The sequence below is a fragment of the Eurytemora carolleeae genome, unplaced genomic scaffold (genome assembly GCF_000591075.1).
Source record: "Eurytemora carolleeae unplaced genomic scaffold, Eaff_2.0 scaffold51, whole genome shotgun sequence".
Lineage (NCBI taxonomy): Eukaryota > Metazoa > Arthropoda > Copepoda > Calanoida > Temoridae > Eurytemora > Eurytemora carolleeae.
The window spans coordinates 117285-141314 of NW_019396200.1; the positions used below are offsets into that span (position 1 = coordinate 117285).

The following is a 24030-nucleotide window of genomic DNA, read 5'->3' on the forward strand; positions in this document are numbered from 1 at the left end:
AAGAAATTTCTTGACATATTTATCTAAATTGTTATCGATTCTACTTCTTTAGTCATCAAATTGATCTCTTCTCTTCTCTTCTATCAAAAATAGTTTTTACAATTATATATTACTTAAAACTCTAAATTTTTACAATATGGTTATTTTAGTTTTTTGACGTAAAGAGTCAGATACTGGGAGGAGAACTAGATTTAAGTACTAGTAGTAGCGGCAAGCAACAACCTTGGGGTTTTATATTCTCAAGGTCTTAATCGGAGTTGGGTGTTGGATATAAAAATCATACCAGAAAAAAACAAACAATTTTCACTTGAGTTTTATGATATATTAAAATGAGAATGTCAAAAACCCCAATTCTCTTGCTCATAGCTCTGAACCAATAATTATTTAAAACATAACAATAAACGACACTGGGGAGACTGGGACTTGTGCTAGGATCATAAATATAAAATTCAATTTTATCAATATGAACCCAAACAAAGGTTTGCATTGAATGATAGCATGTTTCTTTACAACTAAATATTTCCATTATACAAGTACTAAAACCCTTGAAATATTATGCAGGTTAGAGTACATTTTCTTGAATTTTGTTTAGCATTAAAACCGTTAAAAGCCAACTTTTGTTTTTAAAGAATAAAAATGTTTATATCTCCGCTCCAAATCCTGAACGAGAAAAAAACAATAAAAACCTTTCAAAGTAGGTTTTCTCTGAAGAGATTTGACAGTGGAGCTCTGTAAAAACCTTCATAAAATACCATCTTACGACATGAAACAGTTCAATAGGAAAATGAAATCTAAGATTGAAGTCAAGTTTGAATAAAATATGAACTCGCAGAAAATGCTAAAACGTTGCAAAGTTTTCAACTCAAATCTAACAACTTGACAAAAAATAATTTTTCAGCTGCCAAAACCAAAAACATTAAATTGTGTAGAAGGTAATAAAACAAAGAGTTGATAAAATCTTGAATATACAAACATATATAATATTTAGATAGTTGAAAAAAAGGCAAGTTTGGGTACAAATAAAGTACATGTGGGTAAAACGAAAACAGATCTAAAAGTATCGCTAGGCGACAACACAACCTTGTATATGTGTAAAACTAGGCCAGTAATAAACAATTCATCAAATTAAGTACAATCATGGGATTATAATCACAGATAGAAACAATTCCAAAAAAGGAACAATTTGTAAAAAATTCTCAAATAATGTAAAATAAGGCAAACGAGGCAAATAAATGAATTAATGTAAAATATATACAAATGAATAGATTTATCTTTAGCATATGGAATAGATAACATCTATTTAAGAGATTGAATTTTGTAGATTTTAGGTTAAAAATATTATTTCAATACTTCCAATTCTTCCAAAGAACCTTCGTCTAGCCTGGTCTCATCTCGAAGGTTGACCAGGATTAAACTGGTTCTCTCGGGTTTAGTTTTCTTCTCTTTTGAATCAGGGTTAGGACTTTTCCGACCTTTACTCCTCATCCCTTTCCCTCTCTCCTCTTGTTTATCCACGAGTTCATCCCTCGCCCGCCTTCTCCCATGCATCATTCCGTTCTCCTCAGGTTCGGGTTCAGGTTCAGGTTCAGGTTCAGGTTCAGGCTCAGGTTTACTCTCCAATCTCCGGAGCAGGTAGGAAGCATCTGTCGGGTTTGTATCGGCCTGGTTGGTGAGTAGGTTCACCAGGAGCTGGGATAGAGAACCTTTCCTTCTCTCCTAAATTGAAAATAATAATTAGTATATTCAAGGATATTCAGTTTTGAACCCTCTTAACTCTCACTTCTTCTAAAATATTTTTAACTTTGAAATAGAACCATTCTTAGCGCTTTTCCAGTTAAACAATTAAATTCAATTAAGAGATATGGTGTCGATTTATTTGTCACAATTTATCATCTTATGTTCTTTAATATCACGTATCTCTTTTTATGTTCATATACTCCAAGATTGGGAGAAGAGGAAAAAATCAATACTCTGAGCTCCGGCAGGATATCTGAGAGAAAATCCTTGCGTGGCCGGGTTCATGTTTAAACTTTTACTCGGAGTTCTCTCATATAATAAATTAGAGATTTCTAGGAAGATAAAACCAGGGGGCGGGGGGCCTCAAAAGAGATGAAAGAAAAGAAGGGGGGGGGGAGGTCATGCAGATTAATCTGATTAGTATTGTATTAAAGAAATGTCAACAGTTCCAGAAAAATATTTGGGGAAAAGGTCAACATAAAACAAAAAAGCAAACTTAAGTGCACTTAGAGCAAGATTAAATAGTTTAAAGTATTTAAGATCAATAATAAAGGAAGATTAGCAAAAAATAGATAAAAGTACTGTTGAATTATGCAAATAAAATATAACGAATGAGAGAAAAATACATTTTAAAGATAATTTTATTTTCATAAAGAAAATAAAACTACAAGACCATGAAAACTAACTTTTTAAAACTTACCTTTTCAATCTTGTTTGTTTTTCTTTTCTTTCCCTCCTCTTTGTTCTTTTTCTTTGGTTCTTTCTCTGCTGAAAAATCTCGACTTTTTCCAGTATTCTTTGCCCATTTCTCAGGTACATCGTGGGGCTAAAAAATAATCATTCTTTAAAATTTTAAATGTGTTTTGATTATTCTATCTTAATTCTATCTACTAATAACCGAGTTGAAAATATTTTCAGTTTCTAAAATTAAGACTTAAAACTCATTCCGAGGAATTGAAATAAAGATATTAAAAAAATCAGTGTCTTAAACTCTAATTTTACACCCTGCGACAAAAAATGACAACACTGATCACCACTAGAAGAAAGGACCATGTCTTCATTTTGGAAAAGATATTCACTTGAAAAAATTCCTACATCTTTGCAACTTGGCCAGGCAAACCTTTTCAAATAACAACTAATCGAACAAATATCAATGGACTACGACATCAAATTTCAAATATATAAGCACAAAAAATTAGAGTTTGAGATAAGTTCTCTACTTTCCCAAAAACCTGTTATAGTGGTACATTTATTTTTTTAACTAATTAAAGGGAATTTCTGGGGGTGTTCTGGCCCACAGTCAATTTAACCCATCAGTACTTCTTCTCTCGATACGCATTTAATACACGCTCGGGGTCGTCTGTTAAATCCGCCCAGGGTTTGTTCTATTCTAGATTCCAGGATGTAGGCGAACCTGGGTGAAGGGTTTCCGGGGACCTGAGTTGGCTATAACCCCAGGTTGACATCCTTAACCCACCTGTCTCTCCCCTTATTAGAACCTGAGTTGACCGTAACCCCAGGTTGACATCCTCAACCCACCTGTCTCTCCCCTTATTAGAACCTGGGTTTCGGGATTTTCAAAGAACAGTATAATCTTTGGTTTAAATATGAGGCTATATATGACTAGGACTTGTACTAATCTATTTTATAACAGGTGTTAGGTCGTAAACTAATCTATTCAGTGTTTCAATCACCAAAACTTAGGTCTAATAACCTCAGTAATTGTATGATTATAAGTATTATCCCATAACTAGAATGAGTTTGAGTAGGAGATGAGAGTGGGATTAATTCTAAAAGAAATCTAACAAGAAAACTCTTTTAGAAACCTCTTATGTGGAGGAAATTATCCTGTTTCATTCTACATTCATGCCAAATAATAGAAAGCACCAATAGAACGAAAAGGATAGAAACAGGAGAAGAAAAATGAGACTGAGGACCGAATTTAACGACCCGGTTCAAATCCTAAATCACCTATTCAAACCTTATACATCTCCAAGTTTGAAATGTCAAAGGTTTACAACATCAGGTAACAAAGAGATGAGGATTAGAAAACTCCTTTGAACCGAGGCAGTAGGTAGTTCAGCGATCTAGCTCAAATTCATTAAATTCGGTCCTGGGAGATCATAAATCAGCAGAACATTCGCATCTACAGGAAAAAGCATGAAGATAAAAGAATACGAAAGTAAAACAACAACAAAAAATTTCCATATTAGGTGAAATACAAGCTTGTTAAAGAAAGAGAAAGAAGACAAAATCCATTATTTTTTTAATTAAAAACTTTTTCCTAATAATGTTCAATTAATCAGGTTTCCTTGTTATTTCTGTTGTATTTTCAGCAAAAGATAATCCAATTAAAACTGACTAATCCTTCCAACCTCTTTTTTACCAAGGAGATATTTTACTAGTTCACAATGGACAGTCACTGCAAACTAGACAGAAGAAGGTAACATTTTGTGACATCACTCCTACGACTTTGGGGCCTCGTAGCTCCTCTAAGTTTGATTTTTGTATGAGAAAAGCAAACTTATTCGGTTACACTTACAAAGAAATTGAGTCTTTTCCACAAACTCTATATCTTGTTAACCTGAGGGACAAAAACCCTTGATATTTTAAACTTAGGTTTTTTGATCTAGGAGAATTCATAGTTTGAAATATCTTAGGTCTATGACATTGGTTGAAAAGATATAGAGATTAGAAAATAAGAGTTTGTGGCAAAGACTCAATTCCTTAGAATTTGAAAAAAAATTCTTTTCATAAACTCTTTAATAAGAGGATTTATAAAAACATATAATATTTCAATCTTACGTTCAATTTTACTTTAGTTTGACGTGCAGTGCCATTCTAGATGAGAAGGTTTAAAATTTACAGTTAAACAATAAATAAACTTTGCTTATTCTATACAGGACAGTAACTGAAGGAAGGTGGAAGGTTTGGTGAAAAATTCCTCTCATTCTTGTTTTCTTTGATTCCTTTGTTTTTAGAACACACTGTCATAAATATAAAGTTGTGTAGAAATGTATAAATATGATATAAATTCTAAAGTAGAGAAAGAGGAATCAATTTCCTACTAAGTAATAGCTGAGATCATATATTGGAAATTCTCTAAATCCCCAATTCTTGCAACTGTTGCAGAGAATTCCGACTTCAGTGTCCTAGGATCCTGTGGAGGAAAGTAGGATACTTTGTAGAATCCTATACAGGATTGTAGAATCCTATAATGGATTGAATGATCCTATACAGGATTGTGGGATCCTATACAGGATTGTAGGATCCTATATAGGATTGTAGGATCCTATACTGGAAGTTAAACCTCTGGAACTACATGGATTAAAGAAACCTCTGGAGCTACGAGGATTAAAGAACCTCTGGTGCTACAAGGATTAAAGAAACCTCTGGAGCTACAAGGATTAAAGAACCTCTGGAGCTAAGAGGATTAAAGAAACCTCTGGAGCTACGAGGATTAAAGAACCTCTGGTGCTACAAGAATTAAAGAAACCTCTGGAGGTACGAGGATTAAAGAAACCACTGGAGCTACGGGGATTAAAGAAACCTCTGGAGCTACGAGGATTAAAGAAAACTCTGGAACTACAAGAATCAAAGAAACATCTGGAACTACAAAGATTAAAGAAACCTCTGGAGCTACAAGGATCAAAGAAACCTCTGGAACTGCAACGATTAAAAAACCTCTGGAAATTCAAAGATTAAATAAACCTCTTGAACTACAAGAACTAAGAAAACTCTGGAACTGCAAGGATTAAAGAAACCTCTTGAATTACAAGGACTAATAAACCTCTGGAACTACAAGGACTAAGAAACCTCTTGAACTGCAAGGATAAAAGAAACCTCTGGAAAACTGGAAATAAAAGGTTTGAAAAAAAAAACCTGGGAATATAATGATTGAAGAAACCTCTGGAAATATAAGGATTAGATAAACCCCTGCAAATATATGGATTAAATAAAACCACACGAAATGTAAGGATTAAATAAAACGCCTGGAAATATATGGATTAAATAAAACCACACGAAATGTAAGGATTAAATAAAACGCCTGGAAATATATGGATTAAATAAAACCACACGAAATATAAGGATTAAATAAAACGCCTGGAAATATATGGATTAAAGAAGTGTGGAAATAAAGGAATTACCAAAACCTGGAAATAAATGAAAGGAGAAACAGAAGGAACCGCCACTACATCTAGAAGAATTAAAAGGAATCCTTTGGACTCTTAAGTAAAATCATGGACTTACAAAAGAAATAAAAAACTCAATAAAATGTTTAAAAATTGAATAAAAAAAAAGATCTTTATTTCTGTTGAAAATCTAAACCCAATCCCCCCTGGTGTTAGAGTTGGTAAATTGAAACCCTGGTTCTAGAAGCACTAGGAGGAAACACTAAACTTTTATCCGTGCCAATAAAAAGTATTTCTTTGGATACAGAATTGTCGTCAACCAATGGAGAAAAAAACTATTTTCCAGACGCTCTAGATAACTTGGCTTCAGAAACACTGAAATTTTCAGAGACTGGAACAATTGGACATTAAAGAAACAAAATTAATAAAATTGCTTTGAAACGAAACTGAAGACAAATAAACAGCATTCCAAATATAACTTATATATTCCAAATATAAAACATCTCGAAATATATACAAGGTTACCCAAAAAATATAAGACTATAAATACGAGCAGAAATTATTAAAATTTGACCATCTCATGGTTAAATTAAGTCTTCTGCCTTGAAAATGGTCTTTTTAATGGCTTTTTTGATGATTTAGCTAAAGAAGAAACAGTTTTAAAGCTGAAGGGAATCGTGATTGTAAGAAAACAAACAATAAAAACTCTGTACAGTCGTCTCTGAAGTCTCATCCTTTCTGGGTAACCCAGTATTGAAAAAATATAAACGCTCTGAACCAAAAAGTTTTGGTAAATTATCATTCTAAAATTACAAACCTTTACGTTTACGTTTCCCACCAAGTTCAATTTATTCATCATCTTTTTTCACTCCAACCACACTATTTACCTCCCCCCCCCCCCTCCTTCATCTTATCCTCAGGAAAGTAAATAAACGATGTTTAAGTTAGAAAGTAATTGTCCTCGCTTTTACAACTTAGCCTAACTTGAGAATTCCTATTTTCTCTGTAGTATTTGCACATAGTCCTACGCAGGATTATCCCAAACTATATTTATCCCTGGATACTCTCTCTATCTTTCTACTGTTCCCATAAACCTTTCAAAATTCAATTTTCAGTACTTTACGAGGCTTCCCAACCTCCTACATTCCGCTATATTTAAATAAACTCCAGGATAAAAGCAAAGAATGTCTAGAGAAATGTCTTAGAGGTAAGTTACATAAAGAACATTGAAGATCCAATATTCTAAAAAATACCTTTAAAAACAATTCTGACATTTTATGCTGTTTTCCAGTAACTTTTAATAAAAACGACTTACTGTAAATGTTCTGCTAATCCTCAATCGTAGATCAAAGTTGTGGAACGCAAAGTATTTAGTGCAAACACCATGCTTAGGTTTAGAGATCTTGTTGAACAACCGGGCTGTTTTATCCACTCTGTACTCGCAGATATAAACATGCTCCTCCTGGGCAGCTAGCGGTCGACCTCGACAGAAGCTGATCGGATCCATTACCCAACATTCTCTCCATATAGTGTCCAGGGGTAGCACTTCATACAATGGAACCCTGAACACCTCGTTATCAAAGAAACGACGGGTTGGTTCGTGAAATGTCTCATGAGGCCTGAGATAATGGTACCCAAAGGCAAACATTGCCCCAGATTTATTTTTCCAGAGACGTTCTACTCTAAATATATCCATATCCTGAGTAGACGCATTTACTCCGACAGTTCTGTAGGTTGGATAGCTGCCAGGGGCTAGAGAGGCCGCCTCTTTTGAAGGGCCCTTGATGGGACTGATGGATTTGTGGGGTACTCCCCCAGGTCCGGTAAATATCTTCTCGTCAGTTACAACCGCACTTTCTCCAACTGCAAGAGTGTTCTTATCCTTGAAGGCGCGCAGGACAAAAACCGTCATCCCTAGAGTAACCTGCAAGTTGTCTTCTCTCTGAAGGGATACATAATAAACCTCTCCGGGGTCATACTCAGGTTGAGGAACAAGAGGTATATCAAGATTAGGTTTAACTCCAGTACAAAGATCACAATTGTATTTGTCTAATGTATCAGGGTTCACGCCTGGTCGAACACAGTCTAAATGTTGCCACACACTACAACTTTCGCATTGGATCATTACTCCTTCATCTTTGTACTGTTTGCAGGGACATCCTATCTCATCTTCAGGGACACCTGAGTCTGCTTTTCCAGAATATTCGGTTCCCTCAGAGCCGACAGATTCAGATAAACTCCTATAAAGTTCACCACACAGGTTCAGGTACTTAGATCTCAGAGTCAGTGCAGCTTTCCCGACTGGATGTGTATTTCCATAGAATCGGAAGTTGTTTTGAAAGAGCAGCAACATATCATGGTTGAATTGAGAAACTGAGGAGTAAAGTTTGAAGTTGAGAGTTTTCTCAATAGAGGAAATATCAATAGGTTCGCTTACAGTGAGATAATACTCAGGCATTTGTTCCTTTGATGGCAAATTCCTGAAGAATTTAATGATATTTTCTCCGTCTTTATCCACCAAACTCTGCAAACTTGAAAGAATATTTGCAAAGCAAGTTGCCAGTTGTGATAGTTTAGACGGATCAGAAATGTTGGAACCTGAGATATTCCTTCTGGTTTGCTCAGACCTGAGCTGAGAGCTCTGGCCTATTTCTGGCCTAATATTAGAATCCTTGTATTGTGAAGTGGAATGAGATTGAGAATGATTGACCTTGCTGAGATATCTCTCTCTCAACTTTCTAATTTTCTCCAGATTCCTGGGGAGTAGAACACTGTGAACCCGACAGAACTCCCTTTCTCCACCATCCATCTCCTTCACCGGGATTAAAACAGGGATACTAGATTTCATTAACTCCTCCTCTCCAGTCCCCATTTCCTTTTCTGGTCGTTCAACCCTAACAGGTTTGGAAATTCTCTCAATTTTATCCGTATCCTTCTTTTTCTCGTCCTTTTTCAACATCTTCTGAGTTGAGAGTTTAGGAATAACTTTGACTCTCTGACTTTTTCCTCCGATAACTCCTCTACACTCCGGCATACCGCACCGACATGTCTGTCCTTCATGTGGGTTGAAGAGGGAGAAGTTGTAATCATAAGTCAATTCCTCATCTGGTTGAAGTTGTTTTAAAGAGAAAAGTCCCATTCTGTAAACCCCATTCACAAACCATTTCTGCATCTCACAATTGGGTTTACAACTATGGTTTACAAATCTGCATTCTCCACCCATTCTATGACCATCTATTACCAGACCTTCTCCAAGGTGTAAGCAGTAATGGTGGGAATCCTTCTGATAATCAGTGTGCATTCTCCGTTTGAACTCCTTATCCGTAACCACCTCTCCCAGGTATTCCATGATGAAGGTTCCTGCTGGAATTCCAGTTTTTGTTTGAATTCCCCAACCCTTCTCTTCTGTCATAAACCTCTCTACAACAGCTGGTGATAAATGCTTCTGGATGGCTAGGTTGGAACAACGATCACCTAGGTTACAGAAAGCGGGATCACATTCTGTGTACGTCATTCTGTTGATACAGTCGTCAGTGCAACCCAGAGAAATTGGATCCGAAGGGAATTTACAGTGACACACAGGAGATTCATAATTTACGCCAGGTTTCACATCGTAATAAATGTTGTTTTTTATCCGTTTATAGTTCCAGGTTGCCAAAACATCTCTGGTTGGAATAGCTTTAGATGAATATAAACTCCAAATATCAAAGGGAAGAGTAAAATCTTCTTTTTTCTGTCTCAGCTGTCTTCCACAGTAGTAAGGGGGCGGAAGTAAGCTGAAAGGATGTTCTTCAGGTTTATAAATCATTCCTTTCAACTTGCTTCCAACTTCAGACTCTGAGTTTTGATTAACAACAGATTTATAATCATAAGAAAATAATCCAGCCTTGAGATAGGTCTTCCTTATATTTCCTTTTTTCTTCTTCTTTTTCCGCTCTGGATTAGGAGAGCTAAAAGACTCATCAGAAGGAGGAAGAACACTCAATAGATCTTGGTCACTTTCATCCTCCCAGTTTAACCTTGAGTCAGTTGACTCTACATCGCTGCTGTATGGAGAAGGGTTGACCGAACTGGATGTGCTCGGGACTACAGAGTTTGAACAGGGCTTCTTGCTAAGTTTTAATCGCTTTATTGATCTGTCCTTACTCGGGTTACTAGTTTCAAAGTTTCTCTTAAGTTTTGTTTCTAATTTATTCTCCAGTTCTCTGCACAGCGAGGACTCCATTTGCTCCTCGAACCTTGATACTTGTAATTGCTTTTCTCTGTTTTGAAACTGTTCTATTTCAGGGCTCTCAGTATTTTCATTTCTATCCATTGATATTACATTTGCAACAACCTCGGGGGTTACAGGGGTGACAATTTTTTCGGGTTTAGAGTCCTCCGTGGACTTTGTTATTTTATCTGCAATTGTTTCCAATCTTGGTTTCTTCTTCTTGGTTTTTGTAGGGAATCCAGTTTTATTAGGACGTCTTTTCCTTTTCTTACTCTGTGTTGGTGGGTTCTCCCCTAACCTATCTTTTAATTCTATTTTATTTTCTAGAACCTCGGGGCTATCTTTTCCTTCTCTATGTAAAACTTGTTTTTTAACAACTTCCCCAGAAACTTCTTTACTTTCAGCATTGTCCTTTTCTAATTTGTGTTCCACGACTTGAGCCAGCTTTTCTTTCTCGTCTTTTATGGAAGGCTGCATTGTTCTCCTTTCTCTGGGTAGATGAGATGCACTATTATCTTTGAGGGAAATTGACCTTCGTTCTCTATGGGAAAGTTCATCTTTAACCAGAGCGTTAGTTGTTCTTCTTTTATGAATTTTTAAATCTTTCTGCTGGTTTTCCACAGATCTTTGGTCTCTTTGAGGTTTTTCATTGTCTGCCTTTTTGGAAGGTTCAGAACTATTTCTTTTTCTTCTGAAAGGTTCTTCAATTTTCTCAGGTACAGGTGTTTTTACTTCAGGTGAAGATTCTCCCTTTCTCTTATCTACTGATCTTCTCTCTACCCCAGAATGCTCAATATTTTCTGCCTCTGTGGTCTTTCTTTCTCTCAGACAAAATTCTTTTACATTTTCACTTTGTTCTCTTTGTTCTTTTGAAGAAATACCTCTGCTCTCTCTTCTATTTTTAATCAACTTTTCTTTTTTGTCTTTTACAGAAATTTCTAGTTTTCCATTCTCCTCCTGATTCTGTAGATCCACTGCTGGTATTTCAGAGAATTTCTTTTCTTGCGTTGATGTTTCAAGATTTTTAGATTGGATTTCCTTTACTCTTTTTTCTCTCCGTGAACCTTCTCTTGGAATAGAATCTTCTTTGGAAGAATTATCGAGTGCTTTCTTTTCTTTATTTTTTATGTCTACAGTCCTCTTCTTTTCTTCTTTAATTGACTCACTGGTATTTTGCTCAGATTTATCTTCTTCTTTAAGCCTACAAACCTCAACCTGACATTTCGTCATCCGCTCCACCGCACTGGTCTTTAGGTAGCCCTTACCAGTAGGTTCAGTGTCCAGATTTGACTTCACATCTCTAGACCTCGTCTTGGGAAAAGAAACCTGAGCCGTTTTTACAGAATTCTCCTCCGTCTCAGGTTCTTCTGACACTTGCAAATTAGAATCTTCAGTAATATGTATATCTGTGTTTTCTGGTACATGATTGGTAGGTTCAACATGTAAACTGGCCTTCGATTCACCGGGTTTGTCTGATTTTTCATTCTCTTTTCTTATCTCATTCTCTAGAATTGGTTCAAGTAAAGGGGTGGGTTCTGTATTTGTTGAGCTTGCTGTACTGGATAAAGAGGTTGGGACTGGAAAAGATATTCCTGCAGTAGCTATACTTGCCCTATGAATTGGTGTCACTGTGTTTGCCGGAGTTTCAGGTGGATTTCTACGGAAAGGAGCAACAATAGCTTGCGGTACCTTCTTGATGTAACATTCTTGACCCCTATGAAACCTCATAGACTTATCTAGGGGCTTGTGACTAAAACCTAGATCTACTCGACGTATTGGTTCTGTAGGAAGAGGTTTAGACATTTGAAGTTTAATATCTGTTGTATGTTTCGAAGATTGGTTGGATATGGTCGGGTACAGATTGGATTGGTTTGGAATGTTTGCACCGTCAGATTGTATCCCGTGAGATTTATTATGCTTGTATTTCTCTTCTCTCCACAAATGATTGTGTAGATCTTGCCTAGAGGCCCGGCCAAGGTAAGAGCCCGGCTTATTCAGATATGCCGGACCTTCTGTTGGTTCAGGATGAGAAGATAAGGATTCGGAGGAATTGGATGTATGGCTAAGACTTGATTCCCGTCCTGAAGTGTTGAGTTCATGACGAGATTCAGGTTCAGGAGAAGAGAAAATCGAAACCGATTTGCTCTCTCCAGATGGGGATGGAAGCTGTTTGGTTCCAGGTTTACGCTGACCAGGAGCTGAGCCCAAATAACGACGAGGCAGCCGGGCAAACGGTGATTCTTCATCCTCGTCCACAAAGGTGTATTTATCAATACAGTTCTAAAAATGAAGATATTAATTAATATTTAGTACTAGTATGATTCAGAGTTGCCTATTTATTAGTATGAGACAAAGGGCTAGTCCGTAAAGATATGTTATATTTATATTCTCTGCAAATATAAACCCTCCACCTTGTGTCTAAAATACTGAATAAAAATGTAAATATAAAAGATAAAATGATTAGGTTTCACCCTAAGCTAAGTTTGAATAGAAGAACTTTATCTAAAACTTTTTCAATCTGATGCGACATTGAAGAATATAAATATAACATCAATTTATCTTCATATATAGGCATCAATAATCCATTCATCAATTTATCCTTTCATCTATCAATCAATCACATCAATAAATCCATTATTCATAGTTCGACCAAACCTTTAGTCTTCCATCATAATACTTATCCATCCACCAACCAATTAATCAATCTAAACCATGATTTATCCATGAACTATATATTTATATATTTATATATATTTATATAAATTTAAGATTGTATTTTCTGTTTATGTAATTAAGATGAGAATAGGATGAGGATCCGGCCCCCTAACTCCCAACTATAGTTAAATATTAATGAAGCTTGGACCATGAAGAGTAGAATATGTTTATATAGATCTGTGAGTATGTATTAGCCTGTTCACCAATGGGAATTTTAGGAGTATCAAGTGGAGTATAGAGTACACTTGGTTAAAGCTTTCAGCGAAATATCAGGCTAATGTATATTATATAAAAAATACCAGATTAATCAAAAAGGGTAATATGATGAATGGTAATATTTAATGGTATATTAATCATACATGGTCTATTTTCTTGAAAAATCATTTCCTCCACCCTCCCCCCCCCACCACTCCTTGAAAATATTTTTTACTTTTTTCCCCTGGAAGTTATTTATGTTTGCGCGGAGCTGGAAAACATTTTTTAAAGGGTTTCTTCGCTGAATTTGAAATAATATAGGGGGGAAAAGTATCAAAAAGGATAAAAAAAACTTGCCTTATGATGTCCAATTTTTATCCCCCCCTCCCTCATAATTTCTCCTCCGGCAATTCTTATAATTATATACCCTCTGGTACTTGGCAATAATATAAAAACCGTCGCCAATATAGATTAAATGATGAACTGCAAATCTTTCAATGAGAGCTTTTTATTACTTGAAAAAAATTAGATTTAAAAAAATATTGTTTGACATTTACATTTTAGGTTAAAGGAATTGAGTCTTTGTCACAAACTCTGATTTACCAATTCCTTTATCTTTGCAATACATTGACCCTAGATATTTTAAACTTTGATAAATGAAATGCTCTATACTTGAAATATTAAAGTTTTACACCATCAGGTTGCAATGATATAGGGATTGAAAAGTTAGAGTCAATTCAATTATTCGATTGATTTATTTTAATAAAAAATGTGGGGGTTCTCAAAAATTACTTTTAAATAAAAATTGTTTTTTATCTCTTGGTTCGATTGTACTCTTAATTTTCTATCTGTACTCCTAGTGTTTGCTGAAACAATGAACAGTCAGGATATACAGGGTGTCCCAAAAAACATGGGAATTCAGTTACGAATAGGATATCGTCTTTGCTATGAATTAGCATTGTAATACCTAATTTCAAAAGCCATAATATTATTATGTCTGCTAGAGTTTATTTTATGAAAAGGGTAGAAGACTGTAAAGATGTGTCTATAATGTCTCTGCAAGATGAACAGTGAAGACTGACAAGTTTACTCTGTTTGTATACTGCAATTTTCTTGTTTTACTAAGTACAACCGTATGCAGTCAAAACATAAACAAACAAAATGTAAACATAGCAGACGAAACTCTTACAGATTAAAGCTTTCTCAGTTGGTATCACTATACTAAATCAAAGAATTATTTAAAAAGACGATATCGAATTCGTCACTGAATTCCCATGTTTTTTGGGACACCCTGTATCTATTTATTAATTCCTTCTCTTACATTAACCTTGGATTAAATCATTAATTTCATCCTTTGGTGTTCATTGTTCAACATACATCAGTATACGTAGTCTTACCACAGTTCATCTTTATAAAATCAAAGAAAAATAAATTGTAATTGAGTGAATTTTAAAAAAAGATTGAATATGGTATTTTTTAATCCCGCTTTCACATCCTCCCACACCCCTCTAAAGAAAAAGTATCTAGTTGTAAAAGGGGGATTGGAGAGGAGTAGGAGGGGTCAGATTCAAGTAATTAATTTTACTCAGGATTCCTCCATTAGACAGAACTCCTACATATTCAATGTAATCAAAGAATTAATTATCTGGATCAGATGAGATAAGTTTTCTAATGTTAATACTTAAATTAAATCATTAAAGTACCCCCCCCCTCTCTCTCTTCGAGCTGCCAAGTAGTAGTATAGTATGGATATTAAGTTTTACAGGCTTAATAAACCATCACATAAATATATACCAAGGTTTCCTCTCTCTCTTCTGCCAATAATATAAAGGAGACTGTGCATCCAACCTTCGAGACATTCAAAAAAAACTATTCTTTAGAGGTTCATGATGAAAATACCAACCTTGATGTTGTCGACAAAGGTAGATCCTGAGGGTTCTGTAGTTCTCTCTTGATGTTTCCATTTGTCCCAGGATACAACCTTGTTCTTATTCCGTATAAGATCCGGAGAACCTCTTCTTCTGTCCGCTGACCTACTCGAATTGCTCCGGGATTCGGAAATTTTGCTCTTTGTTCCGTCCTGACTGGTCTTATGATCTCTTGATCTTCGTTCCTCTTGGGTTTCACACCTGGAGTGCTGGCTTTTGCTTCGAGGGGAGTTTATTCTTCTATCTGAAGATTTAGTTCTAGTTCCAGGGTTTGCTTCTTGACCTGGATTGAATCTATGACTATGAATTTCTTCAAATCCGTCCTTCTTTCCATTTGAGAAGGAATCCCGGAAGCTTAAGGTTCTTGAATTATGATCTTTTGAACATTGCTGGTCACTTTTCTTTTCCATCTTTTCTTCTATCTTTTCTTTCTCTTTCCATTCTTCTTTCTTGGGCGCAGGACTAAGTTTCTCGTCCTCAACAGTAAAAACTGGCCAGGATACTTCAGGTTTTCTCTTCTCAGGGGTTGAACATATCTCTGTAGAGGACTGAACTCCTTTCTTAACTTGCATTCCTAATTTCTCCAGCATACGATCTGCTACCGTTAGTTTTCTGCAGGAACTGCTTAGTTCGGAAATGTTTTCAGTTGGTTTCTGTCCAGCAGGAAGTTTACTAGGGGAGAGAAAATCTCCGGGTTTAGATTTCAACCGTGGAGAGGAGTTCTCAGCTCTCGTTCTAGCGGGAGATCTCTGCTCCGACCTGAAGACCTGTTCAAGATTCTCTACACCAGCAACACGCGAATTAGAAGAAGGTTTCTCCGGAGAACTTGTTGGAGAAATGGTTCCGATTTCAATTTCAATCTCTATCTCATCCACCTCCTTCTGAGCCCCAGCACCCTAAAACATCAAACAATAATGTAATCTAAAAATAATTCTTCAAACAGAAAAATAAAAAACTATTTAAAACTTTTTCCTGGGTAAATTTAAAGAGAGAAAAGTTTGAGATAAATCCTTTGCTCCGAAATCTAATTCCAACAAATAAAGTTTCAGGTATAAATCAGACTCTCCTATAAACAGGGGGTCGTAAGAACTTAACAATCGCCTCAAACTCTAATTTTCTCCTCCCAAAATCTTTAAAACCTTAGTTTTAAACATCGATTGCAAGTGACTATAAATCTAAACTTGACAAAATGAAGATCAGACTGTTTCTTTTTTAAAAATTATTTGAAATTATTTAAAAAGTTGTATAATTTTCAGAAAACTCAGATTTAACTATAGTTCCAGAATACACAATTGGCCAGCAATAGGAAATTATAGTTCCAGAATTTTAAATTTACTAGTAATAGGAAATCATTGTTCAAGAATTTAAAATTTACCAGCAATAGGAAATTATTGTTCAAGAATTTAAAATTTACCAGCAATAGGAAATTATTGTTCAAGAATTTAAAATTTACCAGCAATAGGAAATTATTGTTCCAGAATTTAAAATTTACCAGCAATAGGAAATTATTGTTCAAGAATTTAGAATTATCCGGATATAAAAAATATTAGTTAAGTTTAATCTAAAAACAGGAAATTATAGTTCCAGAATTTTAATTGATCTGGGAACAGGAAAGGAAATGAGTCTTTGTTACAAACTCTGAATTTTTAATTCCTATATCATTGCAACCTGATTGTGTAAACCTATGATAGTTCAAACTTCGATTATTTAATCTATTTGTAGTTTAAAATATCTAAGGTCTACAACATAGGGTTGCAAAGGTATAAAGACTATTGGGACAAAAACTCAATACCTTTAAGTCACAGAATTAAGATTTATCTGACAAGGTAAATATACTTGTAGGATTTCTTACTGATCTATCAATAGAAATAGGAAATAGGAAATCACAGAAGTAATACCGTTCTTGAAACGCGAAACTTTGGTCCCAGAATACTGATTTCAATTGTATCTGGAAATAGATATTGCTATTTCTAGAATTCAGAGTTATTTAGAAATAGAAAACTAAGGTTCAAAATTAAGATTGTTCCTGAGATAGGAAACCCTAGTTCTAGAATTCAGATTTATCTGGAAACAAGAAACTAACTTTGATAAAATATTCTCAACAAGGTTCAAGAGAGAGAGAGGGGAGAGCTCTTCAACTTGAAAACTTGAAGAGGAAAGAAGCTGAATCAGAGAAAAATTATGAAATAATTTTTAGTTTAAAAAAATCCCCATTTCAGAAAAAATAATATTCTAATAGTAATATGTAACAAAAGGTTTAATTTTAATATATATGAAAGATTTATATATATATATATAAAGAACAGCTCATTCTCAGTACAAACTCCCTTGAATCCCCTTCACCCCTTTCCACTAACAGACGAAATCATATCCTGATTCTGGATTCTCCGACCCCTACTGATATACCTTAAGAACCAAACAGTGAACCGATTTTTACCTACCACCCTGACCACCCCCCCCTCCCCCGCCAACCATATTCTCATTACTTCTAGTAGAATATCTGCCGTATTTCGTGTAATCAAACCAATTGAAGAAGCCCCTCATGTTATTTGCTTAACCAAAGAAACCAAAGAAGAGAACCAACTAATCCTATTCTTTCTAGAGAAATGTGTCTCTATTCTTATCCATACTTGGAAAAAATCTTACTGTTTTTACCAACGATTGCAAAAAAATTCCAAACTTTGAGAATAATCAAACCTACAACTCCAGCTCCTACCTGGAGATGATGATGTCTCTTCTTCAAGGGCAACCTCTGCTCGTCAGTTCCATCCTGCTCAGGGTCCCGTGAGCCTCCAGTCTTCTCGTGACTTGAGTTTCGCGGGGTTTTTATCTTTTTTCCAATCTTTCCTTGGTCTCGCTTCCTCCTGGAGACTAGAATCTTTCTTCGTTTAAAGATAGATGGCATACTGTTAGACGGTCTAAACAATTTCAAGTTAAAAGAAAAACATTAAAACTAGTTTGATATTTTTCAATTTTGATTTTCCTTTAATTTTTCCTATAAATATTCCAATATAAATGATGGTGATGCATTCCAGTACTTTAAGAGGAAAAAAATAAAAGAATGGAACTTCCATTTTTTAAATCCGTTCTTTTGCTGTTTTGATGATTTCTGCATCTTTCAGATTCATTTCCCCGAAAATTCATATGTTTGATTTAAAATTAATTAGATAAATCATTAAAAAGCAGAGGTTAAAACTTTTTAAAAACCTGATAATAAGTAGTTTGACGGTTATACCTGTCCGGCCAGAGATCTAAAGATATTTTCTGCTCCAGCTGACATGAAGCAAGATCCTGCATCAGATGCTCCAGTTCTCCCAGGAATACTGGATCTATAACGTTCTTATGCTTGCTCTTCCAACCTCTTCTCCGTCTCCTGCTCCCTAGAGATTCATCATCCTCGGACATTGTCTCGTATTCCTTATCCATCCTATCCTTCTCCATCCTGTCCCCATCTCCCCTCTCCTTCTCTTCTGCCCGGCGTTCCTTCTTTCTCTTGGGTTTGGTTGAGCTGGATGCTGTTGCTGCGAGGACCTGGAGCATCTGCTGAACCTGATTCCCAGGAGAAAACTGAGAACTGGGAAGTTCCTGAATAAAGACGATTTAAAAACATTTTTTGTGATGTAAAAATTTTTTTTTAAGGGGAATTCGAGAGCATAAATGAAAAACAAATTACGACTTTAAGGCCAGCTGGAAAAGGAAAATAAAATTGAAAGACTAAATTATTGAACAATTTCATCACTTATTAAATTTGAATTTAAAATATAAGTTATGATATCAAATAGTTCAAAATGAAAATAAAACACAGCTTATTATAATTGTTTCTGTAAATCCTGCAGAATGTGTAGGCATTAGCAAAGTGTATGTTTTTACAAAAAGTATTTTATTTAATTTCTTCAAGTTAAAAATATCCACCTTACCTTTACTGAGGCTTTTGTGGCAAATACCGATCCAATAGGATCAGGTTTACCCGTTCCTCCTGCTCCTGTTCCAGTCCCTACTGCAGGTGTGCCCGGAGTAGGTTCAAGATCAACCTTCTCCTCCACAACCACCTTCCGCCTAGACTTCTTCCAGAACCTGTCGGGCTTCATACTGCAGAATTTCTTGGGAAAGAGCAGAACTGAGTTAGAATCAGAATTTAGAAAATGATTTTTCATTTCCTGATCTGGCTTCCCAGTGAATAGACTTAGGAAATTGTTCTCAACTACATCTGTCGGGGTTCTTAGACTTTCACCAGAGAAAGGACGAGATTCTTCTACTCCTTGAGATTCATTTAATTTATCTTGGCTATTTACAATCTCGGAATGTTTTGAATCAATTTTTCCAACTTCGCTACTGGAGCTCGGTCTTCGTACAATATCCGTTAGGGACGATGAATGCCGATTGTCTAAGAAAAAGGCGGGCTTTGTTTTTTCCACCGAGAACTGTTGCATCATTTCTATTTGGGATGACGGACGTTTTGTCATTTCTGTTCTCGACACAGGACGTTTTTTTGTTTCGTTCTTTGATGAAGGGCGACTTGTTGCCTCTGTCCTAGATTTTGGCCGTCTTGTCTCAGTCTTTGACGAGGGTCGTTTTGAAATGTCATTTTGGGATGAAGACCGTTTTTCATCTCTTGAGTTGAAAAAACTGGACGAAATGTCCCTGGATTCAGATCTTTTGGTTCGTTTGTGAAAAGATGAACGATATTTAGACGACTTAAATGTTTCCTCTGCGGAGGCAGGGCGCCTAGATTTCTTAGTAAAGTCATCACAGTCATAACAAGAATCTTTTCGGGGCTTTTTACGTTCACGTCTATCCTTGTGTCTCTTAGATTTCACAGTGTCCTCTAAGTCGAAAATGGATCGAAATTCATTTTCATTTTCAAGCTTTCTTTTTTGTTTCTTGCTTTTTCTCCTTTCGTTCAATGTTTTAGAATGGCGTTCACCCTTGTACTTGTGGGACTTTTGTACTTTAGATTTGGAGTGTTTATCACGTCGATGCTCGCGAACTTTCTTCGTGAGGTTATTTCTTTTCTCCGATATTTCTTCATGAGACAGTTCAGAGTCTGATAAATCATGTTCCTGGTTCAAATATCTTGAAAGCAGATCATCATGGCTACGGGAGAGCTCCTTTGCCTCCTTTCTCTTTGTATGTTTTGCAAGAGAGACAAGAACACTGAGTTTATCTTTTTTCCGAATCCTTTTCACAGTTTCGGTCTCATTTTCGTTTGAAAGATCATTGTCTGAAGATTCTTTGCTATGAGCTGGAAGCTTTTTTCGAAACTTTTTTAACTTAACCTTTTCTACATCCTTCTCCTCCTCTTCTTCTGAAGATTCATTAGTGACAATTTGAGGTTTTAGCATTGGTGGATTTTTCCTGGGTCTTCCACGATTAATGTTTCTTGATTGGGTCTCAATACCGAGGAGAACTGGAGGAGGAGCAATCTTATGGACTGGAACCTCAACAGAGGCTGGAATGTAAGGGAAACCTGATTCTACCGTTTGAGACGCACATTCTACTCTGAAGTTAGAATCAAACTCATTTGTACTTAGATTTGACTTTGAAATATCATTTGCATCTGTTAGTGCTAAGTTGGGCATCGCGGGTTCAAGTGTGGGAGGTAGGGATGAAAATTCATCTGAGGATGAGTTTTCCACGTGAAGGTTAGGAATGGAATCCATCTCAACATCTTGTACTTCGTCCTGTGAAGTTTCACAACTGGATAAACTGTCACTGCTTGACTCACTAGACTCACTTAGATCCGGGGCTTTAATTCCTGTCTCTGGGTTTATTTTATCATTATTTTCCTGCTGCCGGGACTGTGAGCGACCATAGGCCGCGTAAATAAGATCCTTTTTATGTGTATATTGTTCGTCCAGGAAAATTGAAGGTTCCGGCTCGAGGAGTAGATGTTGAGGTTTAGTCACGTTATCAAGGATTATACAAGAGTCGTCCGAGTCCGATGACTCCGAGGGTTTAGGTTCCGACTCCGGGTTCAGTGATTTCTCCCTGAGTTTAATATCACTTGTATCACAGGTAGGATTCAACCTGGAGCTTTCAGGTTCAATCTTACCAAATATTTTATTATGGATTTCTCCCTTGATTGATTTAAACCTGGGCGGATCAGGTTCAGGATTATTAATGACAGGGTTATGTTCATCGTGTGATCGTGTTAGAGGAGATATTCCTCGACGCAGAGGACTTTGGAGACCCTTCACGACCCCGCTCCGTCGTCGGGATCGTCCTGGACTACCTGGAGACCGGTTCGGACTCTGATCATGTCTGGGAAACCCACTTCTTCTCCGAATACGCTTACGAGCACCTAAATAATTGATTTATAACAACGATCTAATCCAAACAGAATTTGCTGCATTATTTCCAACCCACTTTGGACTTAATTTCTTATCTTTAAAAGGACTGTACGCGTATTTTCAAGTGAACCTATATGCAAAGATGGCAATGCCCAATTCACAACAGTACCCTTAACAGCTTTGTCTAATGAAGTATGAATTAGATATCAATGTTTATAATATTGAAAACTGATTATTTTCTTCAAAAGTGACTTGTGTCATGTGCAAGTGCATGCTTACTGCAGGAAAACATTTCAGGAGCTATGAGAATTAAACACTTTTGGGTCTTTCACATTATTGATCAGATAAAGGTTTCAAGGGAATCGTTGTGAATCAGGCACTGCCATCTTTTTTTGAAGGGTCACTTAAAACTACGCTTATACATAATGCACTGAATCATGGAGTAAAATATTTAAGAAAAGTGTTGAACAGGAATATACCTGGATCGCTGCCACTACGGTTTCTCTGTCTGGTGTCAGACAACTGCCCAATACGGAATGTTCCCTCGTCATCCTGAAACAATTTAGTTAATATTAAATATATAATGAAACCTTGACTTAGAAATGAATTGAGTCTTTGCCACAAACTCGAATTTTCTAATCCCTACATCTTTGCAACCCACTGTCGTTGACCTTAGAAATCTTAAACTATGAATCAAATATATTAAGTATATATTAATTATCTTAAGTAGCAAATATATAGGGACTAGAAAATTTTAATGTTTGTGGCAAAAACTTAGTTCCTTTTAGTTTCTATATTTGTTAAATATCAATTTAGGGGAACCTAATGTAGAAGAATAAGAAATTTTCTGAGACTTTAATCTTAAATATTTTATACATGTTCCTAGAAGGAAATCTAAAAATAAGCATTTTGTCTTTTGTAAAGGACAACAAATTATTTTCGCACATCTAGAGAAAAAAAACAAATAATGCTGATATTTGGACATTTCATAGATCAGATATTTCATAGGGAGATCACAATATTCTCTATAAAGGGGAAGCTTATTTTTTATTTGTATTGTTTTGCCTTCTTTAGTTCGTACACTGTACGTACGTATTCTGTACTACTTTAATTAAAATAAAATAAAATAATTGAAATAATCAAATCTCGCCTTTTTATTTTCCTCATTGTCGGAGGATGAATCTGACTCCAATGACGAACAAGAGGACGAGGACGTTTCTTCAGAGTCCGAATCGGAACCGGAAACTCCTTCCGTCTCCGAACCGGAAGAAGAATCTTCGACTGTTTCCGGTTTAGATGCTGTTCTGTCATTGGTTACTGCTACACTTGATTCCCAATTCTCCGCAATGGTTGTGAGAGGGGCGTTTATCTCCCTAAGTATTGGGGCTCCAGAAACCTAGAAATATATTAACCTCTTTTCTTTCTCAAATTTTAATCATCTCTTTCCAACGTAATATCTATATCTCTATTTTACCTCTTTTCACCGTTCATTATTATTTCTTTGTATTAATCCACGAGAAATAATAAAAAGTGTTATACAATACATAAATAAAATAATGTTTTTTTTTTTGTCTCTCTCTACCTCTCTTTTCCAAATGGCAAAAGTTCTTATTGTCATTTACCCCAGTGTGCGTTTTCTCAATATAACTTAGAAAAAATAAACAATCTTTAGGTAAAATGTTTTAAAAAGGGGAAAAACTTGCCGATTGATGCCAAATTGCAACTATTTTACGTAATTCTGCCAATATACGCCCCTAAACAGTTCAGATAGTGCTGGGCCGTATGAAAAATTTTAATTTTGCGAAGTTTCAACTTAAAAAATCCATAGGAAACCATCTGTAGGGGGAAAGAAACCTGAATAATGTATACCATGCACTGCACCTATTAAATAAACTCCATTAAAGAATTTATACCTTTATTGCATCAACATCAACTGTGGACACATACGGGGCCGGAGTTTCACCCCACGACAGCGCCGCTGTCAAGGGAGGACAGAGTCCGAGTGACAGCTCTAGGTCGCTGTCTGGGCTCTGTAGACGAGGGGGATTGTCGCTGTTTGCAACACGTAGTCGAGGAGGATCCAAACCTCCTCTTCCTCCTCCATCTCTCTTCCTATCATCAGGCATTTTCAGGTCATCTTGTCTGAAATTTAAATTACTAGAGATATTTTTTAAACATCTTAGATGACGATCACAATTGTACAAAAAAGGAAAAAATAAAAACATTTGGTAATTTATACAGTTTTGTAAATGCATTTCATATGTAACACATATGCAACCACGGCGCTCCCGGCTTTCCTAGCTTGTTAAATAATAGTTAAAACAAGATGCGTATTCAGGAGGGCTCAGCCCCCCCCCCCTCCCTGGGCCATTGAATAGACCCGGAAATGAAAAGCTTATTTTAAAAAAATAAGAGAAATTATATGAATCTAAAACAATTTAGAATAATAAATAATGATAATGCTATATATAATACATATTTCAAATTCGTAATTTTGGTTTAAACTTAAGTCATTTAGTAAACCATGGTGTAATTCTAGGTCTATATTTTTATCTTTATAATCTAACATAACAACAGCAACAAAATTTTGGGCATAACACGTCATTGCATTAATGTAAACAATTCATTGGAAAACCTTAACACATAATTTCTTAGGCCATCACGAGCTTTATCTATTAAACAAATTATTAAACTAAATTTAAAATAAATTGTTATTAAAAACATTGCGAAATATATTTTATTTAAATAATTTTCTAAAAACGACCAATGTTTATTTAAGTTTTTAACAACACGCACTGCGCATTAACTTAAGTTGTAAT

At 35.7% G+C, this 24030-nt stretch overlaps 1 protein-coding gene across 1 annotated transcript; it reads right to left on the bottom strand.

Moving 5' to 3' along the window:
• Positions 1-90: 90 nt before the first annotated feature.
• On the bottom strand, positions 91-23376 carry LOC111697936 (uncharacterized). Its single transcript, XM_023468108.1, has 10 exons — positions 23125-23376; positions 22362-22607; positions 21691-21763; positions 18839-21222; positions 18157-18506; positions 17638-17839; positions 14897-15817; positions 7186-12363; positions 2438-2563; positions 91-1716 (listed from the first exon to the last, which is right to left on the bottom strand). Exons 1-10 carry the CDS (start codon positions 23335-23337, stop codon positions 1339-1341), a joined length of 10071 nt encoding a protein of 3356 aa, XP_023323876.1. The 5' UTR covers positions 23338-23376; the 3' UTR covers positions 91-1338.
• Between the last annotated feature and the right edge of the window lie 654 nt (positions 23377-24030).

Bases quoted from the DNA above. Each gene is read 5' to 3' on its own strand.
- LOC111697936 (XM_023468108.1), bottom strand. From the start codon at position 23,337: ATGCCTGATGATAGGAAGAGAGATGGAGGAGGAAGAGGAGGTTTGGAT. The intron at 18,507-18,838 runs GTAAGGTGGATA...GTCTTTATTCAG, and splicing joins CCACAAAAGCCTCAGTAAAG to GAACTTCCCAGTTCTCAGTT. The intron at 12,364-14,896 runs GTTGGTATTTTC...CTTCATTTTTAG, and splicing joins CCTTTGTCGACAACATCAAG to AACTGTATTGATAAATACAC.